We start from the raw sequence: 15,817 nt of genomic DNA on the forward strand, positions 1-15,817 counted from the left end.
GCTAAAGATAAGAAATTATCTGATAATGTCTACAAACATCTGTACAGGAAAGAATGCTTTCCTTCTTAATATTGATTCTGTGTCTGAAAAAATAGCCACAGAATACAGGGTCCAGATGGCTGAAGCTGTCATCCAAGAATGTAGAGAAGAGTGTGACATGGAGGTCTTTGCCATTTTTCATACAACAAAAGTAAAATGGGAGGGGGGATCAGTCTTCCTAAATCTGTAACGTATGGTGATTCAGCACACTAAGCCTTATTATGTAAGTAGTAATCTAATAGAGTTCTAAAGCACATTCAGAAAGTTTAAAAATGAATTCTTCCCTGGTCGGTCTCATTTAAGGGGGGAGAAGATTATTGCCCAACTTCCCAACACAGTGGAGTCGCATCTTACATGGGGGTTAGGTTCTAAAGTCAGCGCGTAAGCGAAAATCACGTATAGTCAAAATTACCCTTGAAAATCCCTTAAATCACCCATAAAGTACAGTATACTGCACATGGTTTTGTGTATACTGTACAACCCTGTACAGTAATATGTATAAAGTACACAGTAATGTACAGTATATAATAGAGTACATATGCTAAATATAATTTTACAATACTGTGTTTTTAAATACGGGGGGTAATTACAGGGGGTCATCAGGGCTTGATGTCGATCCAGGAGACGGAGGTGACGGAGAGCGAGTCGTAGATGAAGTGGGTGGCTCTGGTTCAGCTCAAGAAGTTGATTGCATAGGCTCATCTGCTGCTGGTTGTTTTTCCTTGAAGTGATCGGCAGCTGTCGCTGTTGTCTCTTGAGCTGCTCAAACACTTCTTGATATGGTCTCAAATCGTCTGTAATACTACGTGTGATTTTGAGGCTTCGTTCCACAGAGGGATCATATTCAGAAATCATTCAAGTGTTTCGCTGCTTGTAACACTTCAGCAAATTTATGAAGATTCCATCTTGCTGGCTCTTCCTGTTTGTCGTCGTCGTCTTCATCTTCTGTAGACTATTTTATCAGTTCCTCTAACTCTTCATTAGTCATTGTGTCTCTATGGCTCTCAATTAATTCTTCAATTTCTTCCTCAAGGATGTCGACGAAGCCATCACCACCCACTTGCCTGGCCACCTGAACAATGCGTTTCACTTTGTCAGTGGTCGGGAAACCCTTAAAATCATTCACACGTTCTTTCCATAGGTTTCGCCAACATGCATTGACTGTTTCAGGCTTGATTGCATCCATTGCCTGTTTAATATAAGTGATGCAATCAGCGATGTTGAAGGACTTCCAACGCTCCATCACATTAAGACTGGGATCAGCATCCATAGCGCTATGTATCTGTGAGATGTAAGCCTCGTGTACGTGGCCTTAAAACAGTGAATCACGCCTTGGTTGAGAGGTTGGAGGATGGAGGTGGTATTGGGGGGGAGAAAGACGACTTCAACATCATTATGCGCAAACTGGAGTGCCTCAGGGTGGCCAGGAGCATTGTCTACGATCAGCAACACTTTAAAGTCAAGTCCTTTCTCTCTGAGGTACCGCTTGACCTCTGGAATGAAACACTTGTGGAACCAACCCAGAAATAATCCAGAAAATCCAGAAATGCTGCCGTCACCCAAGCATTTTTATTTATTTGCCAGAACACAGATAGGAGATTTTTGTTCTTGCCTTTTAGGGCTCGGGGATTTGCAGCCCTGTAGAGCAAGCCCAGCTTTATTAAATGCCCAGCCACATTGCCACAAAACAACACAGTCACATGGTCTTTAGCTGCTTTAAAGCCATGGGCTTGTCTTTCTGATTTTGAAATGTAAGTGCGGTTGGGCTTTTTTTTTCTAGATGAGCCCAATCTCGTCAGCATTAAAAACTTGTTCCAGAAGATAGCCCTTTTCTTCTATGATTTTCTTCAATTGTTCGGGGTAGGCTTTTGCTGCCTCTTCATTGGCAAATGGAGTTTCACCAGTAGTCTGCACGTTTTTGAGGTTGAAGCGGTTCCTAAAACTGTTAAGCCCACCTTGGCTGGCTTTGAATTCCTTCTCATCAGAAAGCTGTCCCTCTTTGGGAGGTTTGAACAGTGCGTAGAGGCTAAGAGCCTTTTCTCGCAATGTGTTGCCATCAATGAGCACACGTTTACAGTTTGTCTTCCAGCCATAAGTTTAATGCCTTTTCATTCTTCACTAAAGTCTTATCACGCATCTGGCTTGTCGCCTTAACAGTTATTGGAGCACTTGATGCCACAGCTTGACGAATTTCTCTCTCTCAAATCTTGATGGCATGGATGCTAGATTCGTTGTGGCCATTTTTACGCGCCACATTGGAGACCGACATACCGTCTCTCAATAAATCCAACACAGCCAGTTTTTCCTCCAGCGTTGGAACAGATCACTTGTTTCTTCAGTTGAGCACCAGATGAAGTAGTTGGCTTGCGTTTAGGGGCCATGTACAAAAAATAAGTATCTTTAAACACTAGAATCACACTCAGCAGGGCAAGATGCTCACACTATGAGAGGCACGTGGGAACTGAGACCGACTGAGGGAACAGCAGATTCACATCTCCCATCTCACGCTCACTCACGCTCATTGAGTGTAATGGTGGGCGGAATCGCCCGCACTATTTACAAGTATCTTTTTTTGTTTTTGGCAAAGCACACATAGTTGAATTTGCGTAAGTTAAATGCGCATATGATGCAACTCAGCTGTAGATACTTTGTGAGACTGAGAACTAAATTAGTGGCTTTGTCTGAGCTGTGCTTGGAACCAAGTGGGGTGTGTATGTAGGGATGGCAAAAGTGACTATGCCAGTATTATGTCCATCCACACCTTGTCCTGGGGCTGTTTGCGGGGGCAGCTTCTGCCTCTTTCACAACTTACAGCTGCTCTGCACATCTGTTAGGAGACCCAAAGAGCCGCCAGGTATCGCTGTGCCCCTACACAGGAACCAATGACAGAGGGTGAAAAGCTGATTATACTGGCTCTGCACCACGTGGGGATTCCATAGTGCCGGGGAATCCTTAGCTGGCTAGTTAAACTGGCTTTACAGCTACTTGTGGCTAAGAGTCCGGCCCCATGTCTGTCTGTATTTGACTCCAGATATCATAAGTGTGGTGAATACATTAGGTATAAGGACTTCGTTCATAACACACAATGTGTTTTACATAGTAAGGGATCTACAGAGCCCATATGCACACACAGTTTCAGCCGTTTGATGTTAAACCAACTTACTAAACCAGTGTAACTTTGTGTGGATATTCTTATGTCAGTTTAAACCTCACTTATATTGGGTTGCTAAACCAGTGTAAGAAGATTATAAGATGATGTAAGAATGTCTACACCCAGAGTTGTACCAGTTTAGTTGAAATGGTTAGCATCATGTTTTTAGTTATACTGGTGCAACTCATGGTTTTTTTAATTTTTCTTTTTTTTAAAGACAAGTCCTAAATGTTGAAATGAAGGTTGTTTTAGGCATATTACAGGTTCCACTGTTGCAACGCCATCTCAGCAGAAATCTGGCTTTATTAAAATTAACAACAAAGAACTGGAGCTGCTTAAGGACACAATTGAAAAACGGTTTGGAGCAGCTCTGGAACTTTTCCATTACTTTAGCCCATGTGACTCGTCCCAAATACAAAGCTGTTAGGTTGAGGAGAGGATGAAACTTGGGGGATGGAATTGTCAATGCTAGTGAAGCTATCATAAGTCTCATATTTTTCTAGCATCATAACTCTTGAAGTCATGGGACTAAGAAGAAATTTCAGCTTTAATTTAAAAAAGCAAAGTAAGTTTATACAATTAATGGTTGACCAGAAAAGCTTGACCCTTTGCTCCCTAAAGGCAGAAAGACCAGAAGGACAAATAAAAATGAACCCAACATTTATTTCTGAAATTCTCATCTCATGCTTTATGAACCTTTTGGTGTTGGCAATACTGGTTCCTTCTTTCTAGTATTTAAAATTGAAGCTCCAAATGTATACACCAAATTCACCCTTCTGAAGGAGGTTGTCTTGTGTTTTTGTTGTATCAGAATGTTGGAAAATCATGAAAGCTAAGTCATGGAAGACAAGAGTTGAATTCAAAATTTTTCAACTTTTACAATGCCTGTACTGTCCAGCCAGCTCTCTATCAGTTGAGTGTGTGTTTTTAGCATGGCTGAAATTTTGTGATAGGCAAGTGACTGTAAAGCAAGTAAGTTGATGTAGATATTGATACTGAAAAGCAGGCACAAAAGAGTGGTAGGACCTCACTAGTTAGTAGGCTGGAGACTCTGTTGTTGTTTTCTTTTAAGTTAGTTACACAGTTGTGAACTTTTCATTTTGGACTATAAGGATGCCCTCTTACGTTTGAGGAATAAATCTGCTTAAAAACTGACTTACATGGTTTGTGGTTTTGTTTCATTTCATAAAACCTTTTACTCTCTCTCCCCTCCCCCCCCCCTTTTTTTTTTTGGTGGAGGTTGGGGATGGTTGAACAAAATTATAGAACAAAAAAAACTAACCCCATAAATTTTATATAAAATAGGCCTAGCTTGCCTGTATTAATGCTGCATCATGGGTATGAAACATGTTTGTTTTTTTCAGGTTGCTTGCTCTTTTGGATTCCTCTTAAAAATTTCTCTGACTCTAGAGTGTAACTGGTCCAGACTTGTGCTGTATAAAAGTGGGTGGGGACTTCTAAGCTGACATTAGGAACTTAATAGAGTAACACAACCTACTGCTGTGGAACCTTAAAAGTGACTGTTCACCAATATGATAAACTTGGTTTTGTTTCTATTTCTTTAGTTTTGTTTTAGTGTACTCAGGAAAGAGTTGAATAAATTGTGTGAGACTTAAGAATGCTGAAGTTACTCAGTGCATTGCAAACAAAATACAAGCTCTGTTTTCTAATTATAGTTAATAAGACAGCTAATTGAGAAGTTCACACTGCAAAATGTTTGTGTAGGTGAATGGAATGTAGATCTCATAGATATATTGATAAATGTAACAGATCATTTAAACAAAATTTAGAAAATATGTTTCGATTAATAGCTTTGTTTAAATGGAAGCAAGAGACGTATAGGAATAAGGATAGAGTGAGGTGGGAGGAAGTTTTGTTTCATGGTCTCTGTGTGTATATAATGTCTTCTGCAGTTTCCACGATATGCTATGCATCCGATGAAGTGAGCTGTAGCTCACGAAAGCTCATGCTCAAATAAACTGGTTAGTCTCTAAGATGCCACAAGTACTCCTTTTCTTTTTACGAATACAGACTAACACGGCTGTTACTCTGAAACCTGTACTGCCTTTGTAAGTAAAGAGTTGTAGATGATCTTGCTAGTTTGGTCTAGTATAGCATAGCGCTGGTTGCTATTTCTGGCTGTGCCACTGACATACTGTGACACTTCAAGCAAGTTGCTTAAGTACTGTTTGTTTACATGCATGTAAAATGGAGATAACACCTCCATTGGGGGTTATGACGCTTAATTGCTTGTAAAACGTTTGGAGAACATTAGAAGTACTATAGAACAGGGAAGTGTTATTGCTTGGCACTTAGCTTTCAGAACACTTTTGTGTATTGAGTTGGGAGAGCAAGACAGTGTAACAAGGGCAGCTTGACGATATTCCTAATTATCATACATTAAAATATGTTCCCTTTTTTCTTTTCTTTCTAGACTTTATATTCAGAGCACCCATCAAGTTAAGCAAACCAGGGGAACTGCGTGAGGAATATGAAAGCCAGCTGAAGAAGGTATAGTATTTTGTTTAATTGTGACTTTCTTCCAGAGTAACTTGGAATCCTTACAGATATGCCTGCTTACCTATATGGAGAATTCAAAGCATTCTTTTCTTTTCTAAAACAAAGGTCATTTATCCCTTCATACCATTCAGTCAATTCAGGAAAATGTTGGCAGTTGTCAGTAGTTCTGGAACCAGCAAACTGCTATCTTAGGCCATGTCTACACTACAAACTTTGGTTAACACAAGTTACGTTAGGGTACAACCTCCAAAGTTTGTATACCACTCATGCGCATGCATACTTGGCTATTTGCGTCAGCGCTGCGCGTGTTCACTAGGAGTGCTTGTGTTAATGAATAAGGCTGTGTGCCGTGCACTACCATCTGGTGTGATGCCTTTTGGGAACTCTGTGCAGTGGATTGTGGAGTAGAAATGAGTATCCCGGGATCTCTAGGAGCTAGAGGTCAAATTCCCAGAATGCAGCTTTCTCTGTCCCATGATGCCATCCATGTCCCATAACTTTCTCACCCTTTTTTTAAAATTATTTTTATAATAATTTATAATTTATAATAATAATTTAAAATTATTTTTAAATCTCACAAACTGGGCAGCACTTTTCAGTGTTCACCGTCTTTGACAAAAGCATGGAGCCCGCAGACCTCTCTACTATTCTCACGAATGCAGCAAATACAGGACACATGATCCTCTTGTGTTTGCAGACCTGCTGGAAGTACACCTCTGCCCTGATATAGCGCGGTCCTCGGGAGACAAAAAATCTCACTGCGTTATAGGTGAGACCGCGTGATATCGAACTTGCTTTTCAAACCTTTTCCTTGTTCCCTGACCCCCCCCTCCAAAGACCCTCCTGTCCCTAATCACCCCCAGAACCTCACCCCCTACCCAACCCCCCTGCTCCCTGTCCCCTGACTGCTCCAACCCCTATCCACACCCCTCGCCCCCTGACAGGCACTCAGCAGCAGCAGTGGGAAGTGGAGCAATGCGGCCCCAGCTCGCTCCACTCCGCCAGCTCCCAGCCGCAGCGCTCCACTTCTTGCCGCCGGTGAGTGCGGGGAGGTTGGAGAAAGGACGCTGCCCATACTCCCCTGCGGCGGGAAGCAGAGCGCAGCGGCTGGGAGCTGGCGGAGTGGAGCAGGCTAGGGCTGGGCTGCTCCCCTTCTGCCGCTGCTGGTGAGTGCGGGGGGGATCCCTTCCCCCAAGGCCTTACCGCGAGCGACACTGCTGGGGCCGGGGCAAGGGAAGCGGAGCAGGCTGCTCCCGGCCCCCCCCAATCCCCTGGGCCAGTCTGGGACTGCAGGGTCCCCAAAAGTGCCCCCCCCAACTCCTGCCTCCCAGACCTGGGGGGGGAGAAGCCCCTGACTGCCTCCATGACCCTCTGCCCCTTATCCAACCCCTTGGCCCCGGCCTGGCCCTGCACCCTTAAGACGCTGCACAGAGCAGCGTGTTCGAGCTTTACTGTGTTGATGCAAACCCGCGTTCTATCGGGTCACGTTATATCGGGGTAGAGGTGTACTGCAACAATGGTGGACGTGGTGATTTCTTGGAGGACAGTTTGCTGGAGGACATAGCGAAAAACAGTTCAAGGTTGTTGGTGACATTCACAGAGCAGCTTCAGATGGTGGAGTGCTGCTTCTGGGCCAGAGAAACAAGCACTGAGGGATCACATCGTAATGCAAGTTTGAACAATGAACAGTGGCTACAGACCGTTCGGATGCGAAAGGCCACATTCTTGATCTATGTACTGAGCTCACTCCAGCGCATGGATACCAGAATGAGAGCTGGATTGATAAATGAGAAGCTAATGGTAGTTGCACTGTGGAAGCTTGAAATACTTGTTTTCTACTAATCAGTGGGAAATAATTTTGGAGTAGGAAAATCCACAGTTCGGGCCATTGTCATAAAAATGTGTAGGGCCCCAACTGTGTCTCCTGCTATGTAAGGCTCTAACTCTCAGCAATGCGTAGGCCTTAGTGGATGGATTTACAGCAATGGGGCAATAGATGCACGCACATCCCTTTTGTAGCACTTTGGACAGAGTATGTCATTAGAAAAGGCTACTCTTCTGTGGTTATGCCAGCACTGGTGGATTACAGTGATGCTTCACCAATATCCATGTGGGCTGCTCCAGGAACGTGCAAGACTCTTGCATCTTTAAGGACACAGGACTGTTCAGAAAGCTGCAAGCAGGGACATAAATTCCCAACCATCAGATTACCATTTGTGATATTGAAATCCAGGAGTGATTCTGGGGTACCCAGAGTAGCCCTTGCTCTCCTGGCTCAGGAAGCTGTATGCTGTCCATCTCGACTGTATCGAGGAACTATTCAGCTACCCGCTCAATAGGTGTGGAATGACAGTTGAATGTGCTTTTGGTAGATTGAAGGGACATTGGCAGTGTTTACTCACTAGATGGGATATTTTTCTCACTGAGATCCAAATGGTTATAGCTGCCTGTTGTGTCCTGCATAATATCTGTGAGCCAAAGTGGGAAAAGGCTGCCGTGGAGGTGGAGCGGCTGCCTGCTGACTTTGAGCAGCCAGACGCGAGGGCCATTGAAAGGATTGTGTGGAGCTATGCCGTAGAGGGTGGGCTTTGAAAGAGCACATGAACAGTCAGCAACAGTGACGTTCTGTGCTGCAGTCTTCTCTGGCCTGGTGCTCTGGGTGCTGCGAAGAGCTGTGTAGTGCTTGCTGTACATTTTATAAATGACTGTTTGTTTTCCTGAATCTCTGATTTATGTGGTCCTTCCTGTTTGTTTACAAGTACTGCATGTTTTGAGTACTGCTTTGCATTCTGCAGCATGCATTGTGAACTAATAAAGATAACTGTATTCTCCTCACATAGAACGTCATTGAGTGGCAAAAACAGTGCAAAAATGCAAGAAACGGGTAAACTTTTAACATAAATTCAGAGAATAGAAATTTGAAATTGGAAAGGCAGCAAACAAACATTTCAGTCCATTTCAGTGCACAAATGTTGTCCATCGTGGCTACATACACTGACCTGTGAGAACCTGTGTGCTGGTGTGTATGTGAAGCTGTGGTTTTCCTTCTTGTTCCCCGGTGTGGCGTGAGAGGGATAAGGATCTGGCCCATGATGCCAGGTGGAATGTTGGGGGGTATAGGGAGCTGCTAATATGGAGTTCTCCAAGGACAGCAAAGGGTGGGGAGTTCTGGGATTTTTTTTTGTTGTTTTTGACCTGTAGGTTCACCAAGGTGTGCATCATTTGTGTTTGCTGCCTAGGAAGACCCATTATGTGCGGGTGCATCTCCCTATTCTTTTCCTGCTGGGATTCCTGAACCTTTCTCCTGTCTGCCCTTTCCTTCTCCATGCTGTCTGCCATGGTATCCCTCCAGGCCTTTTTTTTGCAGGCCAATGCACTACTGGCTTGCAGGATCTCACTGAACATGGCTGCTCTAATCCTCTTCTTTTCCTCCTCATCAGAGTCAGGCATTCTGCAAGTGTGAAGGGGGCATCTCAAGGCTGCCAGAGCAGCAGCTACAGCCAAAACAGACACATGTACCATTGGATTTACAATCATCGTGGAAAGGGAAAGATAAGTGTCAGAACTCACTTTTCTTATTCCCATAAAACTTTTAAGAAGACTTGCTTATTGACCCTTCATCTTTGAAATGCCTTACCACAGCACTGGTCGCCAGCCCCAGCCATAGTGAATATGGCCCACCGGGGACGAGGGTGCGGAAGAGAAGAATAGGGTGATGGCAGTCAACATTGGCACTATTTTCCGCAGGTAGTGGTGGGGTTAGCTGATACCTCACTTCTGAGGGTCACAAAGGCACGGAGAGCACAGCTGGCACCCTGAAGACTTGAGGCCTGTATGCTGCTAGCTTGTTTACTGCAACGATGCTAGCTGAACGCATCGTGGGGTGGGGTGGGAAAGTGCCCTACCTCAGAGGAAGAAATAAGGCAGCCATCTCTAGAAACCTTTGGGAGAGGATTGCACAATATCTCCATGAAAGTTTCTCATGGATATGTCTCGGGAGATACAAGAGACACTCCTGTGTACATAAACTGCTCTGCCCTGCGTCCCCCCTTCTCACTTACCTAAACCAACAGGGGAATGAATAGCAGATGCCAATTCTACATCTGTTTGTTGTACCTCTACCTCTTCTCATACGAGTAAAACCGTGAAAAGTTGATACCTGTGTCTCGTTAATTTGGGGCTGGGTGCCATTTTTAAATTTAAACACTGTAAGGGAAAGTGGATGCACACACTTACCCGAAGTTCCTTCCCCTTCCTTGCGCTCAGCTGGTGGAACTGGCTATACTCAAACAGGTCCTGGCTCACAGCATAGCCGGACCACCCCGTCGCATCTCTCCTCTCCTCTTGGCTGTTCACAGCAGAGGTCTCTGGCTTTCCTGAGTTATCCATGGTGGCTTGCAAAGTACTCATGGAGTCTCTACCATGTATGGCACGCAGCTTGTCGTAAAAGCAGCAGTTCTGCAGCTCATGACCAGATCAGTTGTTGGCCTCCCTGGCCTTCTGGTTTACCTGGCACAGTTCCATCACTTTCACGCTGCATTTCTGCTGATCCCGTCGTACCCCTTTGCCTGCCTTCCCTGTGCAATCTGCTCTTAAATATCCGTGTTGCTGTGGCTGGTCCATAGCTCTGCTTGCACAACCTCTTCTCCCCATGGCCCAGGAGATCCCATACCTCCTGTCTACGCTTAGCCAGAGGACATCTAGTACATGGAGCTGGCATGGTTGGTTGGACAATTGCTAGGGAGAGTTGCTAGGTGTGCCTGCCAAGGTGGGCAATCAGGAAAAAGCATTTCAAAAATACTCAGGGGGATGTAAAGCAGGGATGGCTTCAGGTCTCTGTGACCCCTGGGCAGTGGAGTGTACAACTGTGACCAGAACAGTCACTGTCACAAGGAATGGGACATTGTTGGACAGCTGCTGGAGAACTGTTAGGGTTGCCCTTGCACTGATTGGCCCCAGTAGGTCAATCATGGCTCCATAAGGGAGGTGGTTTTACTATATAACAATAACAAGGCACTTACATTTTGTCGATCTAACTTTGTAGTGTAGATCAGCCTTCGGTTGCCTTCCAAAAGGTGAAAATGTACCTGCTTGGTGCAGTTCCACCATCTTTGTTATACAGGGTTTATAGAAGAATGAGCAATAGTGAATGTAGTAGGTTTGCAAAGCCAGTTGCAGTAAAATCTCCCCTTTCCCTACTATAACTCTTTCAGAATCTTAATCTGTCAAACTGAAGCTTTCAATGCTTGGTATTAGCCAAAAGATGAACTCAGAAATATTTGAGGAGAATCCATTCAGCCCTTTTGGACTTAAACTGTGTGGGTGTTTTCCCCTTTTTTTAAAAAAAGCATTTTTTACACACACATCACTGAAATGATTGAACTCTAACCCTTAACTATCTCGTGTGGCTAGTCATTATTCTAGAAATGTCATAATGGGGCAGTGACTGCTGTAGTTAAGCTAGGATAATAGTTTCCATTCTAACACCCCGCCCCCCAGTTCTGAGTTATTCATAACTTTCTGAAACTTTCATTTTTTCCAGGCATAAGCCCTGATCATGTAATCAGATCTGCTAGTGTGGACGCGTGCAGAACCCTGTTTATTTCAACAGGGCTCCACACAAGAGCAAGGGCCTCTGACAACAGATCCATTTGCTGGATTGGGGCTGTGCAAAGGTGGGATTTTGGGGTGTTTTGTATTTTTTTGTTTTTGTTTTTTGTGAAGCTTGACCAAAAGTGGTTGAGCTTTTTTTGATAAGGATAGTATATATGCATATCTGCATAGGGAAGGAAATAATTTTTTCTAATGAAATAATCTTTGCAGTCTTCATTTGAAGAATTCAGTAGCCTCTGAAGACCAGCATAATGCATATAGCAAAGGGGCAGATTTAAGGTTAAGAGTGACATCTGGAAGAGTTGATTGCACTGATCTTAGCAGTGAGTTGCCACACTGACACAGAGTCAATAGAGCTTCAGTTGATTGAGACTTTGTCCCTAGGAGTTATTGATTGTGGTCTTTTCAATTGATTTAAAACACATTTGCAAGTGGATGGAAGGTGTGAATCAGTCAACTGAGGGATGCTACAATTAATTGATTTCTCTGTCTTAGACAAACCTCTAGTGTAAACCAAGCACAATGGCTTCTGACATTTTTACCACTGTCGGGAATGTGGTAAAAGATTAGGTGCATAGAGATTTTATTCATGTAAATATCTAATTTATCAGTTAACTTAAATGGACACCACTATAGTTAGGAAATTACAACTTTAAAAAAAATTAATTTAAAGATGAATATTTTTATAACTGAGCCTCTTGGCTTAAAAAAATGAGTGTAACTTTAGACCTCTACCAAATGTATCAGCCATGCCAGGATTTTATAAATCTACTTCCTAATGGTGAGGAGGAGACCTTCCCTGGTGAGATACAGGGCTTACTCATCATTTCTGCAGAATTTAATTTTTGTGTGTCTGTCTGTCTCCAAGGAGATGTGACTAGATGCAGTTTTTCTTTCTGAATTGTGTGAACTGCAAATAGCTCAAGTCCTGGTCTCAGCACACAGCCCAACCAATTAGGATGTGTACCAGGGATTTCTGCTGGGCTTGAGGGAATATCTTTCTTCCATCAGCTGCTGGCAACTTTGTGTGATGGCTGCTATTCCACCCTCAGCTACAGTGGCCTCTGGTAACTACAGGGGTTTGAAGTGCCTCAGTGCATTTCAATGGGGTGTTAATTCTGACATCTGATTTTGCTCCTCCAAACCACTAGATGCCTGAAACTTCAGGGGGGACTCACCCATCCTCCTCCCAATGTTCCACAAACCTTTTATATGAGCATCTTCTGGTTAGTGAACTTGTAGTTGATTTGTAGTCCTTTGCATAGCTCTGGTCAGTCAACAAGTATTGAGTGTACAGCAGTCCTAATCTAAGTGCTGCTGAGTCTGTTTGGGTGTCGGAGTTTTGATTTTTATATATATATAATTTGAAGTTCAGTGTAATAAGCCCACTTTTAATCACAGTAATGTTGCAGCAGCTATAGATCATTCTGAGATCTTTTTGTAACTATTTCTTGACCTGAAAAAAATTGATAGCAATCCTTCTCATTTCCATTCCACAAAAAGGAGAAGTATTTTAATGTGCTTCTGGCATTTTGACTATTCCACTTGTGTATTTTGAGGATGGAATTTTTTGTCTATCTTCCTCTTCTCAATCTTTGTTCCCCACTGCCAGACTGGAACCCTGTTTCCTTCCCTTCACAATGTGTACATACCCTTTCTGAACCTCATCTGAAAAAGGAGGGGATTGGGGATATTCCCCAAATCTCATCCTGTGAGCAAAGAACAACGTAATCCTTCTGACACATTGTCAGTTGAGAAAATTCTCTATGACTTATCACCAAACCTTATGTAACTAATACACAACTTAAAAAATACCCAAAATTTTTACGCTAAGTAAAATTTTGAGGGCTAAATACTGTCCCTCTTAACTCTTGTAACGAGAGTTTCATAATATCGCTTTGTATCATTATTTGGATAGAGTCCTAAACACTAGGGGCAACACCGCATGAAACTGAGGGTGGTTCCTTATTCTCAGTTCCTTATTTGTGGTACAGCTCCTTATTCGTGGTCCCTAGTTCCTTTTTCGATGGCCAAAATTATTTAAAAATATAAGTGGGAGCCCGGACTCTCGAGTTCAGATCCCATATCTAACATTGGCCTTGTCTACACTGGCAAGCTTCTGCGTAGTAAAGCAGCTTTCTGCGCTGTAACTCCTGAGGTGCACACACGGCCAAGCCACCTAGTGCGCAGAAACTGCGCAGTTGCAGCATTGTAAAAAACCCAGCCCGACGAGAGGCGTAGAGCTTTCTGCGCTGGGCCTACGGCACCGTGGTTCTACTGTAAACACCCTGGTCGATTACAGCGCTGCAGTTGGCCTCCGGGAGGTGTCCCACAATGCCTGTTCTGCCCTCTCTGGACATCAGTTTGAACTCTACTGCCCTGCCCTCAGGTAACCAACCATGAGCCCCACCCCTTAAATTCCTTGAATTTTGGAAGTCCCCTTCCTGTTTGCTCAGTGACGAGTGCAGTGGTCTCAGCGCATCTTTCCAGGTGGCCGTGCCTGCTCTATGCACCAGGCGATCCCCCACTTGGAGCAATGCCAAGCTGCTGGACCTTATCAGCATTTGGGGAGATGAGACTGTCCAGTCCCAGCTGCGCTCCAGCCATAGGAATTATACCTATGGACAGATTTAACGATGCATGACCGAAAGGGGCCATGACTGGGACGCAGTGCAGGGTCAAAGGAAAGGGACAGGAGGGAAACCACTGCTCCAGTGCTGCGCCTACAAGCTGCCAGTTCTACAAAGAGCTGGACGCGATACTCGATGGCAACCCCACCTCCACTGAGAAGACCACTGTGGGTTCTTCTGTGGTGCGTGTGCCAGTCGACAGTGGACCGAGCCAGGAAGAGGAAAACTTGGACAAGGATGTGGAGGGAGACCCAGAGGCAGAGGATGACTCGGAGGTCAGAGATGTCAGGAGCTCTTCTCTACCCCAGAGGAGCCTAGCCAGTCACAGCTGTCGGATCCTGGCGAAGCACAAACAGGAGAGGAGGCCCCTGGTAAGTGGCTTTGATTTTGGGAATTGCTGAAGCGAGTTGTTGGGGGCAGGAGGGTTGCAGAAACCAGGCTTGTGTCTGTATGATGCACATACCACTACATGCCTAGTCTGAGCGGTGGAAGAGGGTGCTGATTGACTCCCTCACTTCACGGGAGTCTGCCTCAGAGATCTCCAGGAAACTCTCATGGAGATACTGGGCAATCCGCTGCCGCAGGTTCTTTGGCAGACCTGCGTTGTTTCTTGCCCCATTAAGGGTAACTTCTCCACGCCACTCTGCCATCACTGGGGGGGACCATTGCTGCACACAGGCAAGCTGCATAAGGGCCAGAGCAGAAGTCTTAGAGAAGACCTTCCCTTGATTCCCTGCTCACCCTCAGCAGCAAGATATCTTCCATAATGAACACAGCCTGTGGAAAATGTGGGGACAGGAATGATTATAAGGCCCCCTCTGCAGCACTGGCTCTCCCCAAGAACCACGTGTACAGTACGGTTCTGAAACATTGATTTCCCCTTCCCCTGCGGTTACTCACCATTTTGGGGGGCTTGTGGCTCGTGCGCTTGCCTGGGGTCAGCCAGTTCGTGACAGATATGTGAATAGTGGCTGTGTTTTAAATCACTGAATCAGTGGTCTGTGTATTGCAAACAATGCTGCTTCTGTAAAATGTTGCATTTTGGCTTCTCATATATGACCTTGGGAGCCCAGCCTCCCTCTTTGTTGTTGCCGGCTGAATGGCTGCGCAGAATTAGAAAGCAGCCACGAAGAACTAAAGAGGACTTTCTGCGTGATGTCATGATGCACTCTGCGGCCGAAAAACAAGAATTGAAGGAGTGGCAGGACAGTGAGAAGAGGAACTGAAAGGAGAACGTGGTGCACCAGAATGATGCCACGGAGCAGCTCTTAAATGTTATGAAGCACCAAGCGGACGTGGTCCGGGCACTACTAGCACTGCAAACCGAGCAGCTCCATGCCTGCCCTCCCCTGCAGCCGCTATCTCAAAACTCTTTCCCATGTGCCTCCCAGACACCACCAACACACTCTTATCAATCTCCTGGCTCCAGTCTGTACCTGCGGCATTCCACTCCTGCCCCGTCACAGTCCAGCCCTGCGGTCTCCCAGTACCCACTGCACTCAACACCCGTCCCTCTGCAGTTTAGCCCTGCTGAAGTACAGTGCCCGCTGCACTGTACTCCAAAGGACAAGGTTGGATATGATACTTGGACATACACAAATCTTTAACCTTCCTGGGACCCTCCCTTTCCCCCATCCCCCACAGTGCTGATGTGGGGGTTTTTTGTTTTGTTTTTTTCCTTTGTTTCTGTCCTCCAAATTGTGTTGGTTTGAAAGCCATCTTTATTCCATTCCTTGAAATCAAACAGAGCCCTGCAAAGCAACAGGCAATTTCTTACACCTTCATTGTGATTGGTGCAGACGATGAGTTCAATTCTTGAAGGGGCCATTTAGGGATCGGGGCAAAAAAAAATTGGGGATTGGTC

General features: G+C 44.9%; 1 protein-coding gene across 1 annotated transcript in view; it reads left to right on the plus strand.

Annotated features, from left to right (window-relative positions):
• Window positions 1–15,817, plus strand: part of RNF169 (ring finger protein 169) — a 49,981-nt gene that overhangs the window by 14,370 nt on the left and 19,794 nt on the right. The window contains exon 2 of the mRNA XM_037889827.1: window positions 5,625–5,701. Coding sequence (XP_037745755.1) covers window positions 5,625–5,701 — 77 coding nt within the window. The remainder of the gene's footprint in view (window positions 1–5,624; window positions 5,702–15,817) is intronic.

This window comes from Chelonia mydas, chromosome 1 (genome assembly GCF_015237465.2).
Source record: "Chelonia mydas isolate rCheMyd1 chromosome 1, rCheMyd1.pri.v2, whole genome shotgun sequence".
NCBI lineage: Eukaryota > Metazoa > Chordata > Testudines > Cheloniidae > Chelonia > Chelonia mydas.